The following is a 20,330-nucleotide window of genomic DNA, read 5'->3' on the forward strand; positions in this document are numbered from 1 at the left end:
AATCAATAAATATTATACATATTTATTGATAGAGATGTGCTGTAGAAAATATCCAGCAATCAAAAGTGTTAAAAACCAAAAGGTATGCAGAGACACTAAAAAAAGTCTAAGTTTACTGAACAGGCTCACCATTTTAGTGCAGAAATATTTTTTCAATATGTATTCACAGATAACTTCCTGTTTATTTAAGAAATACAAAAATGCTATCAAACTTTGTAATAAGCTTTCCCGTTTTCCAACAAGTACAGTGCATTCTTGCAAGCAATGGTTAAATCTTACACTTCCTTTTTGGCTTCTCTATCAACGATAATAGCTTCATGTGCTGGCTCTAACAGGAGTGAGTTAGATTTGCTGGCTGGCTGTTGTGTAAGCATCAACTATATTGGAACTACACTAGCAGCAAGAAACAGGAAGAAACCAGTTGGTGAAACACAATCATAGGCTGGCAGGAAATAAGTGACTATTTGTCACTCCTTCCCCAGAGAAGAAAAACAGTTGGTGGCAAATATTCAGTACCATAAAGTACCCAGCAGAGAGATTAAATCTCCTTTTCTCCATGCCGGGGTACTCAGAGTTTTACTTCAATGTGGACCATGGCTACTTGGAGGGTCTGGTCCGAGGCTTCAAAGCTGGGATCTTGACAAGTGCAGACTATGTCAACTTAGCACAGTGCGAGACACTAGAAGGTAAGTCTGCTGGTTTACTTTATTTAGGAAGAAATACTGTTTCTTAGGCCTTTGAAGAAGGGAAGGTAAAAGACTAAAGTATTGAGAGCTTATCTTAAAACAGAGATAAACCTGGCACACTTTGAAGAACTGTTCTCGTAATTAAGTTAATAGCTTTCCATAGAAATTACCCTAGGTTTATACAGACTGTGATTTGCAAAGCAATACAGATGATAGGATTTTGTAGTTTACTGATAGAGTTTGGAAATCCCGTCCACAGATTTCCTATGAAGATTGGTACCCTTCTTATAGATTTTAACCTTGCTATAGAACTGTTCAGGTATAGAAGTTTCATATAATTTCAGTTGGATAAAGTAGTTCACAAAATCTTATGAAAAGATTACCATTTGGCACTGAGTTTCTCTACAAAAGATATCATTTTAGTACTTTATTACTTCATGAGTTTTAGGGCAGTGGGAGACATTCTACTTACGAGGAAGAGAAAACTAGACTTCTCAAAGATAAAACTGAACTACTCTCAGGTTTAAGAAAAAAAAAAAGGCAGCTTTTTTCAAGGTGACTTTGCCACAGTAATAAAGAGAACACACGCTAGTTTCCAAAACAGCTTTCTGTGACCAAGACTGGTCACAGCCTGACGAAGATGGACTTGTACAAAGAATCATATGACATACCTCTAGACATCTGGCAGGAAAAAAATGCAACAGAAAAAAAAATCACCTTTCTAAAGGAACATAAAGTTTATTTCCCTCACTCTAAATACAAGCTATAATTGTACACTGAAATAATTTCTATAACATGCAGTATATTAGATTCATTTGGAAAAGGAACAGGGAGAAATAATAAGCTCCCTCTGTTTTGAACATTGGTTGCTTCGTGTATGCAGTAATGGATTTTGTGAAATGAGCAGTGCAGAACCTGATGATTCCCATATACAACCGAGTTTTGAGGCTCTCTAAACTATTCATATAATAACAACATAAGTCTGGAAAAGGTTGCATGCCATTCATCTTGCAGATTAAAACAACTACATTTAAATAGATACATGTAGGTATTCACCTGTCAGCAGGATAAAGTTCCTCTTATAGTTAAAGAAGAGATTGTCAATACAGCAAATGGGATCCAGAGACTATTCAAGTGACTGAGTGCATGTACCTACTTCAGCTGATAAGCTGGAGAGCTGTGTCAGCTCTCCATTCCATACAATGGCAGTTTAGACAGAGAGAACACATGTACACACTTACCCTGAGAACTGAAACCTATTCCTTATGCCAGCTGGGCAAAACCAACAGTTTCTGTAGCCTATTTGTACCAGCAGTTGTGATATATGTGGCTTACACAATTAAATACACTTCTCTTTTTTCTCTGTTCAGCTACATCTCTTTCTCCATTGTAACATTTTCTACTTCTTTTAGACAGCTAACAGATTCCCACCAGTCATCTACCAAATGTATTATTTATAATGAAAATATGAGAAATATTGCATTTGTACATGGGGCTAAATAGACTTATTTCTATGCACATGTAGGATGCTATAATATTGAACTTGCACCACAAGTGTACAGTGCACCAAAAATACAGACCCTTACTTCTAAAGTAAAAAATGCAGCTTTATGCATGCATTGTATCATGTTTCCAATTAAAAGATGCAGCACGTGGATCGGTGCTGTAGTACTATCATGCTTGCCCAATAGTGCCTTCAGCTCATGTGTTCACATTGAAAGGTAATAAATGTATCCCATTCTGTGGCATAGCACCAGACCACAAAAACTGGCCTAAGTTAAAAATACTATAAATATGCTAAAACAAACAAACAGGAACAAAATCAAAACCACTCCAAGTAACGCATAAATAGAATCAAAAAGGTCTTTTAATTTCAGAGTGGTTTTTATATCTCTAGAAGGAAAACCATAATGTCAGTACAGAAGAACTACAAGAAAAACTGTAGGTTACTACTTTACATCTGCTTGGCAGTCACAAAGTACAACAGTGGGAGGGAAATCAAAAAGGGAGAATGCAAATTGACATGATACCATTGTGCCCTGTCAAGTCAGGGCCATACAGAGAGGAGAAGAGGCCTTCAGCTTAACTTGGACATCCTTTTGGGCTTGTTTGAATTATTATAACTTCCAAGGAGCTACCTTGTGGGCTGCAGCTCTGGCTGAAACTTCTGCTGCACGGCATGCTGCTAGTTTGGCCCAATGTCATCACCTCTTTCAGGGATCCCCAGAGAAACCCTGCTGACAGTCTTTGAAGAAGAATATGGGGGCGGGGGGGTGTAAATTCAATGCTTTATTCTTTTCTTGCTTCCTTGTGCGGTGGAAAGACTACTGCGCTCTAGAAGGGGGGCTAGCTTACAGAAAGACAAGCAGCCCAGCTCTGGTCCCACCAACATCACTGAGATAAGTTCACACAAGTTGCCAGAGCCAGGACACTCCGGCAGGCAGTGGCTGAAATAACTGGTGGCAGCTGGCTACCAAAGTGAGGAGCCAGACAAGGCTCCATGTGCTTGGTGCCAAGAGACCAGGTCAACGCTTTGTTCAAGTTCTTGCAATACTCCTTCTTTCTGATCAGCGCCATTTCTGTCTTAACTGTGTCCATTTCAAACTAGTCTCCCTCTGTGCATTATTTCCCTTTAGACATACTGTTGTGTTTGTTTGCTGTTCCATTGTGAGTAAAATCGCGTGATTTAAAATCACGTTACTTAAAGTCATACATTTCCTACATATGATTTTCTTGCATATACTTGTATGAGGAAATACATGACACGGATGGCAATAATACTGACAGCCAAAATACAGGAATTTTCTTTCCTAGGGATCTTGTAGACATGCTGAAAAGTTCAGGGTCTTGTGTAGGTCTCCAAGAGCCTGAGAAAAGGAGCAGCTACAATCACAAAAAAGTACTGGTGAAAAGGTATTTCTGAAGCCCATGTAACACTCAGCCATCTACTCCTGCCGGGTCATCAGCTCATGTTAGTATAATAGTAAAAGTGTCTGTGTTAGTCCTCAGGTATTATTTATGCCAAAATCCAAGAGAAGACTATCATTTAAGACCAGCAGGGCAGTCTCTGAGCTGCACTGAACTCTGTCATGGTGTGAACTCGGATCGTGACATTCCTGATTGATATTATATGGTATTGGAGCTTGTGGATGACTATTTTCTCAATTGTTTTGGCCAAGGCCATGAGATAGGGTTGAATATTCTTTCTTACATAGAATATGCCTGCTGGCATTTATTAAATTGTTTAGAAGAAATACTTCTCTAAAGCAGGCTGTGGAAGTGGTCATAAATCCAAAATTCCCGGGCATAGTATTTCTTGCATAGCTTTTGAGAGCCAGGTGGAGCTATATAATGTGTTACAGCTAATATTTTTCATGCCTTACTTTAGGGCATGGATTCTGAAGCCTCTCAGTCAGTCAGAGTATCAAGGAAGGTAACAGTCTTGTCAAACTACTCTCAGTCAGCAGTTATGGTTTCTGTTCATCTCATGATGATGTTAAACACATCTCAGAATGTTCAGTACTTGGGGCTGATATTTGGGTTTTGCAGTCTGCTTTAGGTACTAAGCCCCTGAAAACCACTGCGTTCAGAATGCACGGAGAGAGTGTGACTCAAGGTAGATATCAGTGGTTCACCTGAAACAGAATTGAAGAAAGCTGGAATTCAGCTCTCTGCATGTAATGAGGTAGTATTATCTGATCGCAGTGTATGCCAAGTATTTTTACCTTTGCAGTAAAAAGAGTTTTCACATGAAATGTAGATGTAACATGAAAATATTAGTGATTTTTTTATAAGTCATTTTACATATTTAGACTAATTTCTGGGCATAATTCTGCATTTTTCTTTATCTCTTAATATTTCTTACCTTTCTCTCTTTCTTGAATTAAGTGGTTTTCATTTTACATATTCTTTCTTCTTCCCTCATGGAAGCCTGTATTAAAACTATGACTACTTCCTAGTATCTGACCGTTGAAAAACCTCTGCCTTCTTTTGTCAACGGTTTTGTGACAATCCATATAATTTTAAGAAGCAATTACTTTACAGTGGTAGTATAAATTCAGTCTGTTGCAGGACAATCTAGAGAAATGCTAACAGTTCAGAGAGCTGAGTGAGGCTGCCTTGTCCAAGGGTCTGTTGCTGAAATGGGTAAAAGGAGCTCGGGTGGCAGCCAACCTGCGGAGAAAACTCTGAGGGATATCTGTCTCAGGAAGCTAGAGTGCTAGATGTAGGAGTCTGAATTTGCAAAGTATTCCATTCATTCTTTTGCTTTACATCTCAGTGTAGGCAGCCTTATTGCATTCTAAGAAAGTATATGCATGGGGAATTAAGAAAGAGCAGCTGCCATACTGATAAATGCACACCTTGCTAACTGCATATTAACTTCCCTTACAGGTACACATTTTTTTTCAGTCAGTGGGAGTGTTGCTGTCTTTTTCCTTAAATATCAGTTCAGATTTTATCTGGAAATCTAATCGTTGTGAATGCCCAAAACAAATCTTTAATTTACAGTAGTTTTAATATAGCCTTTGAACATACTTAGGAAACATAGCAGGGGCTTTTCTAAAAGGAAATGTTAAGCTGCTTTCAACACCAAGAACTATTCAAATGTTTACTTTTGCCTCATGGTAGAAAATGGTTGGCAGAGGAAAATTATCAAATGAATTCTTCGATGCTACAAAAACTTCTTTCAACTTTGTTGTCTAATTAACCCATTTTCCTCAGTTGTCAGGGTCAGGAGCTCAAATAGAATATGTCATGATAACCCAACTTTCTGGAACAGCTTCTTAGGATCTGGTAGCAGCAGCCATAAATCAGACAAATCCAAACCAGAAATGCCAAGAGTGTAACTGTGCCCCTTCAACTGCTCCACGGCAGAAGCCATTTGGAGCCCTGAATCTGAGCCAGGCAGGATGTGTTCTCTTCTTCAGGCAGCCTGATAACATAAGATTATAGTCTTAGGTTATAGTCTGAGATGTAAATGCTTCATATGAAAATGTAAGATCTAAACAAAGCTAAATGATGATTCTTATTGATGTGTAACTGTCCACAGGAGTGCAGGAGACAAAACGACTGACCTGTTATAATAGTGCAAATTAGTCAAAGAGAAATATTGAACAAACCTGAATGAGAAGGGGCACAGGACAACAGTAATTAGCACTGTGCCCAGTGTGGCTGCAAATGAAAGCTGCTGGTGAAACTTCTGACAAACGCATAGATTATTTGTGCTTTCCTGTGGTATACAGCAAGTCTTACTGGTAGAAGGCAGTACAAATTTGCATTAATTATGCACTTACTCTATATTAAATCATGTAAAAAACTTTTCAATAGAGTATGATCACACCCTTGATATAAAAAGATAATGTTAGAAATATTTTTTTAAAATTTGGTTTGTAAACAATATAATGGCAGTTTATTCTCATGATCTTCCTTGAATCTCATTCCAGATTTGAAGTTACATCTACAGACTACAGACTATGGCAACTTCCTGGCTAATGAAACTGGCCCTCTCACTATTTCCACCATCGATGATAAACTGAAAGCCAAACTACTCACAGAATTTCATTACTTTAGAAACCATGCTTTTGAACCACTTGCCACTTTTCTGAATTTTATCACGTAAGTACTGTTACCACATAGCTTATATTATAGACTCAAAGCAAAAGCACAGCTATGAGTTAAAACAGTGCAGATGCATTGTACTGGAATCTCTATTATGTCTCAAAAAGATCAAAATTACTTTGATACTGCAATATTTACATAGTTTATTTGCTAATATACGTTCTGAAATTTTATTTATGAAGAGCTGTTGTCTTTGCAACTAGTTATTTTAAAGAACACAAGCAGGATTTTTTTTTCTTTGTACAGTGGCAGGAGGAGCAGTAGAGATTAAGAAAAATGGTTATTATTTTCAAATATTATCCAAGCCAGAGAACTTGCAAAATATAATTTTGTGAGGGTGACTAATGCAAGATGGGAAACTGGGGCTGTTTAGCCTGGAGAAAAGGAGGCTGAGGGGAGACCTTATCGCTGTCTACAGCTGCCTAAAAGGAGGTCGTAGCATGAAGGGTGTTGGTCTCTTCTGCCAAGTAACAAGCAACAGGACAAGAGCAAAGAGCCTCAAGTTGTGTCAGGAAACATTTAGGTTGGATATTGGGAAACATTTCTTCAATGAAAGGGTTGTCAGGCATTGGAACAGGCTGCCCAGGGATGTGGTAGAGTCACCATTCCTGAAGGTGTTTAAAAGATGTGTAGATGTGGTGCTTAGGGACATGGTTTAGAGGTGGACTTGGCAGTGCCAGGTAGCAGTTAGACTTGATGATCGTAAAGGTCTTTTCCAACCAAAACAATTCTATGATTCTATTACCAATTCTGTGATACACAGCGAACTGATTTAATTCCCAGGCATGCAGCAAGCTCTAGATTTTTTTGGAAGGGGGAAAAACTACGCATCATATACCTACCATACTTCTAATACCATTTGAACATTAAGAATGGAAGAACTTTATGTTGCAAGATACTTAGATCCAAGAGCTGTTTGATGTCAGATGAAGAGAAAGTTCTTCTCCCAATACAGTTACAAACAGACAAAACTTGTAAATAAATATTTTTAAAAGAGATCTGCTTCATAACAGTATAACAACATGGATTAGTGAAACACCACCAGGATATTTAACCTGTTTACTCCCTCTGATCTTATCTTAATATATTATAACAAGGTCACTAGACCGTTCAGTTTACTTTAAAAGGGGTATTTTTATCATAACAGTAAAATAAAGTACATTTTTTTTTCCAAGTGCAGCTGACCAGTTTTACGGTAAGATATCAACAGGACCTTAGAGACTGCCCTAGGACAGCTGTGACCTGAGGCATATAATGTTTACATTTTGCTTAAGTGAAATGAAAGTGAAAATATGAAAATTATAGCAGCCCTTTTCTCACACTGATTGATATGTCTGTGTGCAAGTGTATGCACAAATTCTGCACACTGTTTTCTAGTAATGGAAACACTAGTTTAAGATATTAACACAATTATGAACTATGTTTCATCAGATCCTTGAGCTCCCTCACAGATTTTGTGTGAGACCACATTAATCTCTATATGTCTCTAGCTGCATTCTGAACCAACACCACAAGCTGAAGACTGTAATTCTTGTTATAAGCATCCCCAGGGAATAGCTTCCACATTTTCTAGTTACTGATAAGACTCTTATCAGCCTCTCTGACAGTAAAACAAGTAAGAAGCTGACAGAAAACTTCTACTGAAAACTTTTAGCAATGAAGAAGAAATCTGTGAGAACCTGTTCTTAGCTTCCCAATGGAAGGTTGTTTAAAGCTGTGTGAGAAGAAAGCCCTGAGACTGGTCCATGTGCATGAACTCCGTACTTTTAGTACCTAGCTTCCTATGCACTTCTCTGTCCAGCCAGCCTATAAGAAATAACAAAAACCGAAACTAGAGAAGTTGCTAGCTCAGATGATTTACTTTTTGATACCATTCATTGTCACTTGTTATAGTGAATCTACATTTCACAACTGTCGTGGTTATCATATTCATGTTTCAGTTTCCCCTTCTTTAAAAACGTCCCTCTCCCAAACTCAGTCATGTTTAAAATTAATACCATGTGTTACCTACTTGCTATTTAAAAACTTATGTTTGTTTTTGATAAATGAGACATTGATACAGAGAGAACATACAAACCTGCAAATATTGTGGTCATTTCTGATGTTAGCATTATCACTAATTTTCAAAATTCTTGGGTTTGTATTTTTTCAAAGGAAACTTCATTATAAAGATAAGGTTCATTGCTTTTTCTTTTTCTTTCAAATACAGATACAGCTACATGATTGACAACGTAATTCTTCTAATAACTGGCACATTACATCAGCGGCCCATAGCTGAACTTGTTCCCAAGTGCCATCCACTGGGGAGCTTTGAGCAGATGGAAGCAGTCAGCATTGCCTCCAACCCCACCGAGCTGTTCAGTGCTATTTTGGTTGACACACCATTAGGTAGGAACATCAAATTATTTCTTATTTGCTTCTTGAAACTATTCTTAAGAATATCTCAGATGGAATAACGTTTTCTGCTGAACATGCTTTGTTTTGTTAACAAAAACAATGAAGTGGGGATCAAGCATTTTTGAAGTGGAGTTTAGGACATTTTCTAGTAACATTTATTAACAGCTTCTATATCAACCTTGGGTAGCAGACACAAAGAAAACATTCTACTCGAGAAGTGTAATGGATATCTTTCGTACCCAAAGTGGCCACTGATTTAGAGCTTCTAGATTTTTATTCCAACACCTGCATCTATAATTAAAAAATATAAGATGAAATCTTGCCTATCTCTAGCTAAGGATAAAGAAGAAGACAGTTACTAATGAATATTAGATGTTGTGGTAGAACCTGGATTCCCTCTTGGGATTTGGGCGTGATTCAAACACAGAAAAAAAATCCTTATTTTGAAGAACTAAATCTAAAAGCAAACCAGCGAGGCTTGGGAATGTCACATCCTGCAATTGGGATGAAATTCTGCTCAGTGTGCTGCAGCAGCCAACATGAGCGCACAGAAGCTTACCAGCTGTGGAGCACTGCTGGGAAGGGTACTGAAAATAAGACAGAGCTGGATGGATTTAAACATATATGAAACCACTGTGTGTCCTGAAGTACTGTGAGTGGTTTGCGGTTCTGCTTCTCCAGAAGACAATGTGGGCTGGCCCCAGATGGAAGCCAAACTCTCACTCAGCCTCCAGCAAGAACAGGGGGGAAGAACAAGGGAGAAAAGCAAGGAGCTTGTGGGTTGAGGTCACTGACTACCTACTGCTGCAGGCAAAACAAATTAAACTTGGGGAAAATTGATTTATCATTGATTAATACTTATATATTTACTGATTCAGGCATTAGGAAACAAGCAAACAAACAGAAAGGAACAAACATTTACACACTTTGGGGAAACACTTTTCCTCCCCGCTTTTCCACTCCTTCTCTCCAGGCTCCTCTCCTTTGCCCCCTCGTTCTTACTGCAGGTAACGCTCAGTCCCTGCGGAGAGGCAATGAGCGGTGCCAGGAGCAGCGGGAGTTTACAGTCGGTGTGTGGTGGTTACTCTCTGCTTCTCCTTCCTCCTCACACTTCCCTGCTCCGGCGTGGGCTCTCCACGGGCTGCAGTTCCTGTCAGCAGTATCTGCTCCAGCGTGGGTCCCAGCAGGGAGTACCTGCTCTGGCACCATGGAGCGACTCCTCCTTCGCTCACCTTGGCGTTCCCTCTGCTGTTTCTCAAGGGTTTTTTTTTTTCCCTTCCTCCTCTCTGCATACTGTGTTTTTTGCCCTTTCCTAAATATATTTTCCCAGAGGTGCCACCTGCCTGGCTGAAGGGCTCAGTTGTGCCCTGCGGTGGGTCTGTTGGAGCTGGAACCAGCTGTGTCTGGCACGGGGCAGCCCCGGGCTCTCCTCACAGCAGCCGCCCTGCAGCTCCCGCCGGCAGCACCTGGGCACCCACACCCCGTGCAGGGAAACCAGAGGAGGTCCAGAGCAGAACAGCCAACGTGAACGAGGAGATCGCGCTGCCATGCACAGGCAGACTGAAAAGGCTGGACTGCAGTTTGGAGAGGACAAGGCTGAAGGGAGATATGGACAGTGTTTGCAAAGTCCCAAGGGCAGTAGTTTGTCCACAGTGAGATATGAACCGTTGCTTACCAAATCCTTTAGAAGACCAACCAATGATAAGACAAGGGGCAATGGGTATAAACTGGAACACAGAAGGTTCCATTTAAATTTGAGAAGAAACTTCTTCACAGTGAGGGTGATGGAGCCCTGGAGCAGGCTGCCCAGGGGGGTTGTGGAGTCTCCTTCTCTGGAGACATTCAAAACCCGCCTGGACGCCTCCTGTGTAACCTCATCTGGGTGTTCCTGCTCCGGCAGGGGGATTGGACTGGATGATCTTTCGAGGTCCCTTCCAATCCCTAACATTCTGGGATTCTGTGACCAAATCCCAGCAGAAAACTAGTTTTAAAACAGGTAAGATAAAAGAGACTTTTTACACAGCTGGTACTAAATTTCTAGGAAGTTTTTTGCTGAACAACTTTGTAAAAGCAGAGAGTAGTTTCAGATCTTTAAAAATATAGGACAAATTCCCGTGAGATGGATCTACGAAGAGATACTAAAGCTAACTGTCAGGGCTACATCCTCCAAAGTTCTTCATCCAAAATCCAAATTCTGAAAGAGTAGGAAGGGAGAAGACCACAAAACATGGCCAGGCTCACATGGTCTCTTTAAATACCATCTTCCATTGGTACTGTTTGAGACAACATTCTCTGCCGTGCAGCGCTGGGCTGCCCCGCTGGCATAGCTTAGGAACAGTGAAGGATTGGCATACTTGTGTTGGTTATGAATATAGTATTTTTTAGTGATTCAGCTGCACAAATGAACTTCGCCCTCTGCCTTCCTGTCCAAAAACTTGCTCTTTAGCCAGTTCTGCAGAGGACCTGGAAGCACAGATAGTCAAGGTCAAAGCTTGTGCCCCTGACTAGTTGCAACCTGTTGCCTTTCCCCCACTAAAGAGGGAAAATAGGATTCTCCTTAGCAGTTGCAGAATACCCACATGATTTAAGACAAAAATTATTTTTCACGTTCCTCACTAGGAAATATCCCTAATGCCCAAACCATATAATTCAGAGAAGATTAGTGCTTTCATCAGCATTTCCCATCTGACTCTCTCTGGAGATGTGGACTCTGGCTGCAGCACTGATTGATTCCCTTCACAGCAGATTCTTGCTAAAAAGGAGGGACTAGGAGGATAAGGGGAAAATCAAGAGGATTTCTCTTCCTTTTTTGTACAACAGAAACCTCAGATCCTTGCTCACACACTGGTGAATGGCAATAGACAAGAGATGTATATTATCAGCATGTAGATTTATACTGCAATATAATAAACTCTGCTTTCAGCTGCTTTCTTTCAAGACTGCTTGTCTGAAAATGACCTGGACGAAATGAACATTGAAATAATGCGCAACAAACTCTACAAGGCAAGTTCTTGCAACATAACAATAATACTTGGGGTTTTTCAAAGTGTCTTGGAAAAGGAGGCCGGTATCATTAACCCTGTTTTATGGATGGGGAAACAGAAGCATGATGAAATAAAGCAAGCTGTCTAAGGTCACCTGGTTGATGACAAGTCCAGGAATCAAATCCAGCTCCTTTCATTTGTACTCCACTGTTTGGCGAGCATTCAAATTTAGGTCTGCATCCAAATTCTAATTTAATATCTCATTAATGAAAATGCTTTAGATGTCAGGCTAATATCCGCACCCATTTGTTTATGGACAACTCAGTTATCCACCAAATGCCACGGAACTGTTAGCTCCTAAATGAGCCTAGACAGGCTTTTGGCTAACATTTATTTTTATTTATAAAGCAGACGTGTGATTTGAAAAGGTCCAATTGCTTTGAGTCTAGGTAACACTTTTTTTACTTAAGGGGTTTGTTTAATTTTCATTCCTTTTTAAATTATCTTTAGCATTGCTACAGCACACTGCTGTAAAAATATGCATGTTAACATGTGCCTTGCATTTTCAGAGTACTTTACAAATATTAGCACACAAGTCGATACTTTTAGGATGGTTTATTTAAACGCCATACAATTTTCATTCTATTAATGCTTCCTCTTGGCACATTCTCTCCAAATTCTTTGTTATCTTTATTTCACAGTGGATGCCCCAGACTGCAAGAAGTATTCTTACAGTGATCTGATCACACTAGGGGGGAAGAAAAAAATTCTTCTGTTTGCCTTTCAAATTATATTTATAAATTCCTGAGCCAATATTTGATTCTTAAACATTCTGCTACTTCCTCTCATTCAAAACATCAGTTATGCTAATGTAATTTTAATTATTTCACAGTACTACTAAACTCAACACATCCCATTTGATAACATACAGATTTTATTCCTATATCCATACATTTACACTTACTAAATCTATTATTTTGTTTTTTCTTCTCACTCTTCTAAGTATCAGGGGGATCATTCTGCAAACACTTCTAAATTATTAATAGATCCTTTCTTCTCTGCATCAGCTGTCAATGTGATCAATTCTGTTTCAGCTCTACTATCAGATAGCACAGTACAGAACCTAATGCATAATCTCATGCTGTAGATCCTCCTTGAGATGTCTCTACTTAAAATTCACTTACTTGCATTGTTAGTGACAGCTTCTTTTGACAAGATGGTGTGAAGTTGGTGCAAACGCATTTTGATAACATAAATGTTCCCTGAGACAGTACTCTGGTGGATGGAGAGGCAAGGGAAACAGCATCTCAGATATTTAGGTGCCTTCCTGCACAGGCATTTTGAAATGGATGTGAAGGCCAGAATCCTTAATGGACAAGAGGACTCTGCAGACCGGTATTACAGAAGCTTTGTTTGCTGTTCTGTCCTAATCCAGGGTTTAGGCTAGAGCAGCAGGGATTAGTTTATGTATCCTCGTAGTGCTGGCGCAACAGCCGTGGCATATTCCCAAATCCCCTCCTCCACACTATAAAATCAGAGTTTCCATCAGCCATCTGCTTATTATGCAGTGGAAGCTCAATGGAGCTCAAGATGTTCCATCTTTAGAAAGCAAAGCAAACACAATATTTGTCATATAACATTTTTGAAAACATTTCAACCCATGTTGCAGTAACAAGACATTTGCATTTTAGTATTTCAACTTTCAGTCCAGCAAAGTAATTAAGCACATACTTGAATTTAAATTCATAGGTAGAATTATCAAAGTTAATGGAAGTGTTTAAAAATGAGGTTCATGACTATGTGCTGTTCTGGTCCAAGTCTTAAGTATCATTTAAAATATTTCTCTTCTTCTTTCATGTAGTCTTATCTTGAGGCATTTTATAAGTTTTGTGAAAAACAAGGTGGTACTACAGCAGAAATAATGAGACCTATTCTCGAGGTAAGAAAAATTCAGTCTTTGTACATAAAAGTACTCCATAATGTTTTCATTATTAGGTTACTTTTTTTTTTTTCCTGTTCCTTCTCTCTCCATTTGCAAAGTTACCTGCCAAATGTTTGCTTCTCCACTAAATACTAACTGCTTTTCTAAGACGTAGTGAAGACTTTATTCCAGGATGACTTTTACCTCTTGACTAGAGAAGCAGCTAGTCCATTACCAAGGAGGAGTTAGCCTCAGTTAATATTTTTCTATAACAGATAGCAGAACAAAATCAATGGTTCACTAATCTCAAACTGTTGCCCCTTAACATTTTTCTGCATTACGTATAAAAACTAAAGGGTGGATTGTTCTTACACCTCCTAGCTCAACATTAAATTTGAGATAGCTAAGGTCTGACATTACCGTATATTTACTAATCAATAATCTTTAAGCTTCACAGCACTGTTATGTTTGTTTACTCTCCTATTAAAAATAATAGTTGAAGTTAGAATTTAGTGGCCTTCGGAACTAGTGTCATACAGAAAACTCCAACATACCATGTTTTATTTTTGTCTTAACCCAGAAGAATTTAATATTTATTTTTCCCATTACATAAAAAAATTCCTAATGTCCTCCTCCCCAAAGCATACCTGCAGTGTAGTGAATGATATTTTTGTATCTGTTACTGTAATAAAAGATGCAGAAATTTATAAAATTTAGTTCTCAACATTCAGGTTCATTTTTTTCTTTTCACATGGTTTGTCACAATTCTTTGCGGAGTTTGAGAGCCAGATCACCCATTTGCTTCCACGAGTCTTTTCTTCTGAATGAGCAAAACTTACACTCTGGAAACTAAACAAAATTCACTGAGCTCTGATGATATTACATGAAAAGTTTGCACTATAGGAGAGAGATAATAACCATGGGAGCTCACCCCTGAAGAAAGAGTGAGCCCAAATTACGTCTTACGGAACAATGTCCTAAAAGGGAATGCAATTTCGTATTTTATTTAACGCGTTTATGTTCTAAAGAAAATATTCTTAGTCAAGTTAAATTGGACAGAAATTAAGTATTTTGACTATTATTTTCTGAAAAATAAAAATCAAGAGATTGGCTGGCAGGGGTAAACACATTTCCCACAGTTGATTCAGATTTTTCAGAAAGTTCATTTTTAGCTAAAAATTTATGCTGAGAGCAGACTACTTACAACATTAGTTTAAATATGTTGTAAAACTCTCTTAATTCTAGTGGTAACAGTTTGGTCTGTGATAAGCTTCTTTAAAATCCCTATCTAATGTCAATCGGGTAGGAGGATGAACTTTTCTGTAGCAGATTCCATTTTCCATAACATTTTAATGATCTGAAGACACACATAGAGCAGATTGCTAGTGGCTGAACTCACAAAAAGCCAAAGTTTAATTATTCAAAACAATGCTTGCTGCTTATTCTGTAATCCTATATGTAAGACTACTAACCTGATCCCATCGGAACGAGGCTGAGATATTTAGCTCCCCAATTCCTTGACCACCAGTTACGATGCCAGCCTTCCACATTAAAAGTACGGACGATCTCTCTTCCACCACGGACAACAAATGTTGCATGTTTAACCCTGAATCTGGCAAGAAATGGCAGGACTGCACTGCAGCCGGTGCTGTGCCTGTTGTTAGGGCCACGTGCTAATTCTGAGGTAGCAGACACACTACTTCAGTTTCCCAGGTGGAAACTGAAGCACTTAGGAAATGCTCATCCTGCGACTCCACCTCTACCTGTAGCAATTGAATGGCCCAAGTCACCAAGTAACTGCCTTGTGGCCTTACCCACTGTGTAGAACCTCATGTGCCAATAATTTGATGGGACTGATCCTGCAAATTTTCTCAAACAGGGGGCCACCAGAAGTAGGCCCCAAACCTGCTGGCATTTGTTGCAATTGCAGCTGAGCATACTTTTTTCCAACAAAATATTACAAATCTAACAGCTAGATTTTACATGGCTTTAACAAGTCAAAAAAACAAAGCATTTCTCCTTCCAAAACAGTTTCACTAGGGCTGATATACATGTTCATATTAATAAATTTCACCCTGTTAGTCATTAGCTACAAATCTTTTCAAGTACACTTATTTTCTTCTCATTATTTCTCTATTGTTTATTCATTTTCCTTACTCTGAAGTCAGTGCCAGAGGGCAGCTGGGTCCCTGTTACGCTGTGTTCCAACACACCGGAAGAGGATCTATGAATATGTGCTTATCTGCTAAAGTTGTAGAACTGTGTTGCAACTGCAGACCTATTATTCATCAGAAAATAGTACCTTTCTGCTTAAACAGTTCAAAAATTCACAGCATGAGAAATTTTGTAAACTGCCTAAAATGTGCATATACTGTACACCCTTCACTTGGAAGATTTTCCTGCATAATCCCAGCAACTAGCAAGGGCTCTGCTGTTCTTACAACATGCAAGTGAATAATAAAGGAAAGAAATAAAACCATAGTCAATTTAGATCTCAAGACAGAAGAACAGATTTAAATCAGACAGAATTGAGTAAAATTATTTTTATATACCATTACATTTTTAATTCATACTGTAAGAATGGCAAGTGAAATTTTGCCTAGTACAAAAGAACAACCAGAGATCTAGATATTAGAATGACTTTCAGCCTACTGGTGCAGGGAAAACACAGATACTACAGCATCTAAACCTGGCAGAAGAAATATAGCCCTTGATTCTATGTGTTAAAAAATAACTGTTATTTGAAACACTTGAAAAGTTTGACTTGGCAAGTAAATAGCCTCCTCCACCTTATTAAACTATCGTTTAAATACACGCATTCAGAAATTATTTTTTTTCCAGAATTTCCATTCAGCCTTTACTTTCAACAGCACTCTGAGTTACCCTAGAGTTACCCCTATTGATTCTTGGTCCTTTCCCATATTATTTATAAGAGTATTATTTCATAACTTCAGAAGAGTGTGTGATGAGATTTTTGTTGTCAACATGTGGGTAACTAGGGAAACGAGGAAGTAGCAGAGATGATATTTTCAGTACAAAAATCACAGAAGAAAAAAGCCATGCTTGCAAAATACTGTTTGATTTTCTAGTTAAAGGTTAACAAGTAGTTGCGCATAAGGATTTACAATTTTTAAAATAAGGTATGTTTCTAATGCTCTGAAATCCTTTTTTTTTTGAGTTTCTATAGTTTAGCTTCCTGAAAATAAACATATCCTGGCCTTATTTTAGGATGAGATCTCTAATAACACATCTTTATTCTTTGTTTTGCGTACTAAGTTTGAGGCAGACAGACGTGCCTTTGTCATCACCATCAATTCATTTGGCACTGAGCTGAGTAAAGATGACCGAGAGAAGCTGTATCCAACCTGCGGAAAACTGTATCCAGAAGGCTTACACCTGTTGGCCAATGCAGACGACTACGAGCAAGTGAAGAGTGTTGCAGATTACTATGCAGTATGTAATCTAATTTCTTAAAACAAAAAGCCAAAACACAAATACTGAACATCTCTTGATGTCAGCAAACTTTCCAAGAGTATTCACATAAGTTAAAAGCATTTTTGAGAGAGAAAAGAATCAGCAAAGGAACAAAAGAGGCCATAAAGATGTATATGGAATCAAAGGCCTTTGATATGAAGACATAAGACGTATTATTACCTTAGTACAATACCAAGTTCCTCTTATAGTGATGTTTAAATGAGACCAAATCGCATTCTAGTAAACAAAACCCTTCTTACTTCATTAATCCTCCCCAAACTGAGTTTCACTTCACAGCTGCTCCCTCCAAGATTCTGGAGGAAAAGCATAAGTCATTTCAAAATGAGCTGACCAAACAATTCAGGTCACAGGTGAGTGCAAACCTGATTTATTGCTACTGTACCATCAGAATGCCCTTCTGAAAAGTTTTCTCTAAATCACTGATTGAATCAAAGAAGTAGCTGAAGTTTTTAATACTGATGCTAATAGTGTTGTTATTAAAGACGAACCAATACTTGCTCTATGAACTAGCTGTGATACTCTGACTACCTATAATATTTAAGTTACCTCCAAGTAGGTAAAGAAAACAAAATTATGTGTGGTCTACTGCTTTTTCCACAGAAGAAACAAAGCTGGAGATGCACATTTGTTCCTGTGCATAAGCAGAATGTTAGAAGCATGTGTCACCATGTCAGTGTGTTATAAAGCACGTCTGTTCAAGTGATGGTGGGATATTTAGATGAATTTGGGAACCATTGTACTAGGCCTATACTGTGCTGCTACTTTATAGGAAAAACAAAACAAGTACACAGAGAAGCAAATTACACAGAAATGTATCATGTAAGAAATGGAGTCAAATGTATCTGTGCAGAATATTCCAGGATGACATATCAGGCTAATGGATTTAGATCCAATATTAATGCAGATAAAGCAAATCCGGCTGACTACTGGAAATAAAATGAGCAGCCATGTGAGGATCAGAGTTCAGGGTCTTGGCTCCATTTACAGCTCTGGCTCTGATGGATACTATTTGTACAAGAAGTTCAGTGCTCTCTGTCCAAAGGAGTGAAAGGTCATGTGTCATTCTACAATAAGTCTCTTTTAGTGCCTTCAGTAAATTACTTTAAGCTGTAGGAAATGACAGTAACAAATACAAGAACAAATGTGATTTTTCTTTCTTTTGCTGACTATATGCTTTTAACTTTTGATTTATGTAGAACTGTAATCTATACATGAGTTCTTCTATACAGAAAAATTGTTTAATGTAGATTAATTAATAAAGTAATGTAGGGTGTCTGTGCTGCACAGAAGTAGTACCTTATTTCCATTGAGTGGTTGTCTATGCTTTTAGGAATACAAGGCTGTGTTTGAAGGTGTAGGGAGTGGCACTGGAGAAAAGACATTGGAAGATGCATTTTTTGAACATGAGGTAAGAGCTTCTAACCTTAAAATATCCAAATGAAAGTTACCTACCTGGAATAACATTTAAAACAAGAATGAGGTACTAGGCCTTTGATTCTAGTATACCGCATCATTCAGCTTCATATTCAAGAACACAGTATTTCTATGGCTGTCAACATTTGGCTGCATTAAAATAGAGGGATTTACCTTTTTAAATGAAATAAATCTCAGGATATTCTTCTGTAGACTACTTATAGAACCGTCAGCCTTGACAGCCTATTCAAGAGCCATCTCATATAAAACACTTAATGAAATTTCTTTTGTATAGTCTACTGAAGAAGGTATTTCATCACTGTTCTTTACTTACCTGCAATGTTGCTATAGTCTATTACCAAAATTAATCCAGAGATGACATTTCAATTATATTTATACTCAAAAGACTCCTAAATATAGTCATGGTTGCAAAGCTACGTAGAAATCTTGATCATAAAAGCAATCATACAAATCACATTTGCCTTCTTTAACATTTTATCATAACACTTGTTTCATCTTTTCCACAGGTAAAGCTGAATGTGCTTGCATTCAACAACCAGTTTCACTTTGGAGTATTTTATGCCTATGTAAAGTTAAAGGAACAAGAATGTAGGAATATTGTATGGATCGCTGAATGCATTTCTCAAAGACACAGAACAAAAATTAACAACTACATTCCGATTTTCTAAATCTGAGAATTTATAACCCTACAATGCCCAAAAAAGATCCATTGTTTCATAGAAAAGAAGAAAAATCTTATTTCAGAAGTTAATTCTTATTAGATATTTTAAATTGTATTAATGATCCTCCATAAATACAGCAGTATAAGAAAAAGTAATGTAATTAGAGATGCGAGTAGTTTATAAGGAAATATTTATGGGCTTATTCATAATTTTTGTTGATAGATTTGTTCCCCACTGTGTTGTTTTAATTTAATTGATCAATAAAAACTCCCCTCAAGGCCTCACATACCTACTCTTTCTCTTTTGTGGAAGCAAGCTTTATATCAATAATGTTTGAAAAGCTCTTTAATGGCTTAATTTTTAATTAATGGTTTTCTCAAAGGGACAACTACAACACTACTTCTTTCTTACACTTACGGTCTTTTTCATGGCATATGAGATTGTGTGAAGGACTCAATACACAAACAAGAGAGAAACTTTAGGGTTACTCTGAGATTCTCCTTAAGGAGATCTTCCTGAACCTTTCCAACTGTGACACTTCTCTGCAGCTAAATGTAAATAAGTAACTTCATTTTCATGAAAAAGTTTTCACTTATTCCTTTATGGTCACATGAAGAGCACCATACATTTCAAACAACGGGTGTCTGATCTGCTCCACAGCAATACAAATGTCTTCTCCCAACACACCAAAGACACCATCTTCATGTAGGCTCTAGGAAGATTATGAAACTTGAATGAAAATACCAGCCAAGTCTGTATCAGTTCTGCATCAGACACAAACAACACCAGCTCTGAGCTATTTGAGGACCTGGCTAAAATTGGTAACTAAAAATAGTGCCAACAGTTGAAGCCAGATTGTAGCAGGACAAGATTAATTCTGCTGAAGAAAAAGGAAGGATTTTCAAAAGCAATCAACATTCTGCCTTCCTACTCCATTAAAAAAAAATGCTCTGAAAGAGGCCATAACTTACTTTTCTGCATGACTCCTTAGTTTCAGGCTGCACAACAGCAAATTGCAATCTTCAACTGACTATGCCTCCAGTAATACGATACAGAAATAAAATCCATTTCCTGCTGAGTAGACAGAAGAATAAAATAAATCTGATGTCAACACCTCAGAGTTATGGAAAAC

General features: G+C 38.1%; 1 protein-coding gene across 1 annotated transcript; it reads left to right on the top strand.

The window, feature by feature from the left end:
- The first annotated feature begins 521 nt into the window (after positions 1 to 521).
- ATP6V0D2 (ATPase H+ transporting V0 subunit d2) lies at positions 522 to 19,329 on the top strand. Its single transcript, XM_065629584.1, has 8 exons — positions 522 to 686; positions 6,131 to 6,302; positions 8,515 to 8,693; positions 11,626 to 11,705; positions 13,548 to 13,625; positions 16,884 to 17,060; positions 18,433 to 18,510; positions 19,043 to 19,329. Exons 1-8 carry the CDS (start codon positions 557 to 559, stop codon positions 19,202 to 19,204), a joined length of 1,056 nt encoding a protein of 351 aa, XP_065485656.1. The 5' UTR covers positions 522 to 556; the 3' UTR covers positions 19,205 to 19,329.
- The last annotated feature ends 1,001 nt before the right edge of the window (positions 19,330 to 20,330 follow it).

The sequence above is a fragment of the Caloenas nicobarica genome, chromosome 2 (assembly GCF_036013445.1).
Source record: "Caloenas nicobarica isolate bCalNic1 chromosome 2, bCalNic1.hap1, whole genome shotgun sequence".
NCBI lineage: Eukaryota > Metazoa > Chordata > Aves > Columbiformes > Columbidae > Caloenas > Caloenas nicobarica.

Bases quoted from the DNA above. Each gene is read 5' to 3' on its own strand.
- ATP6V0D2 (XM_065629584.1), top strand. From the start codon at position 557: ATGCCGGGGTACTCAGAGTTTTACTTCAATGTGGACCATGGCTACTTG. The intron at 687-6,130 runs GTAAGTCTGCTG...ATCTCATTCCAG, and splicing joins ACAGTGCGAGACACTAGAAG to ATTTGAAGTTACATCTACAG. The intron at 8,694-11,625 runs GTAGGAACATCA...CTCTGCTTTCAG, and splicing joins TTTGGTTGACACACCATTAG to CTGCTTTCTTTCAAGACTGC.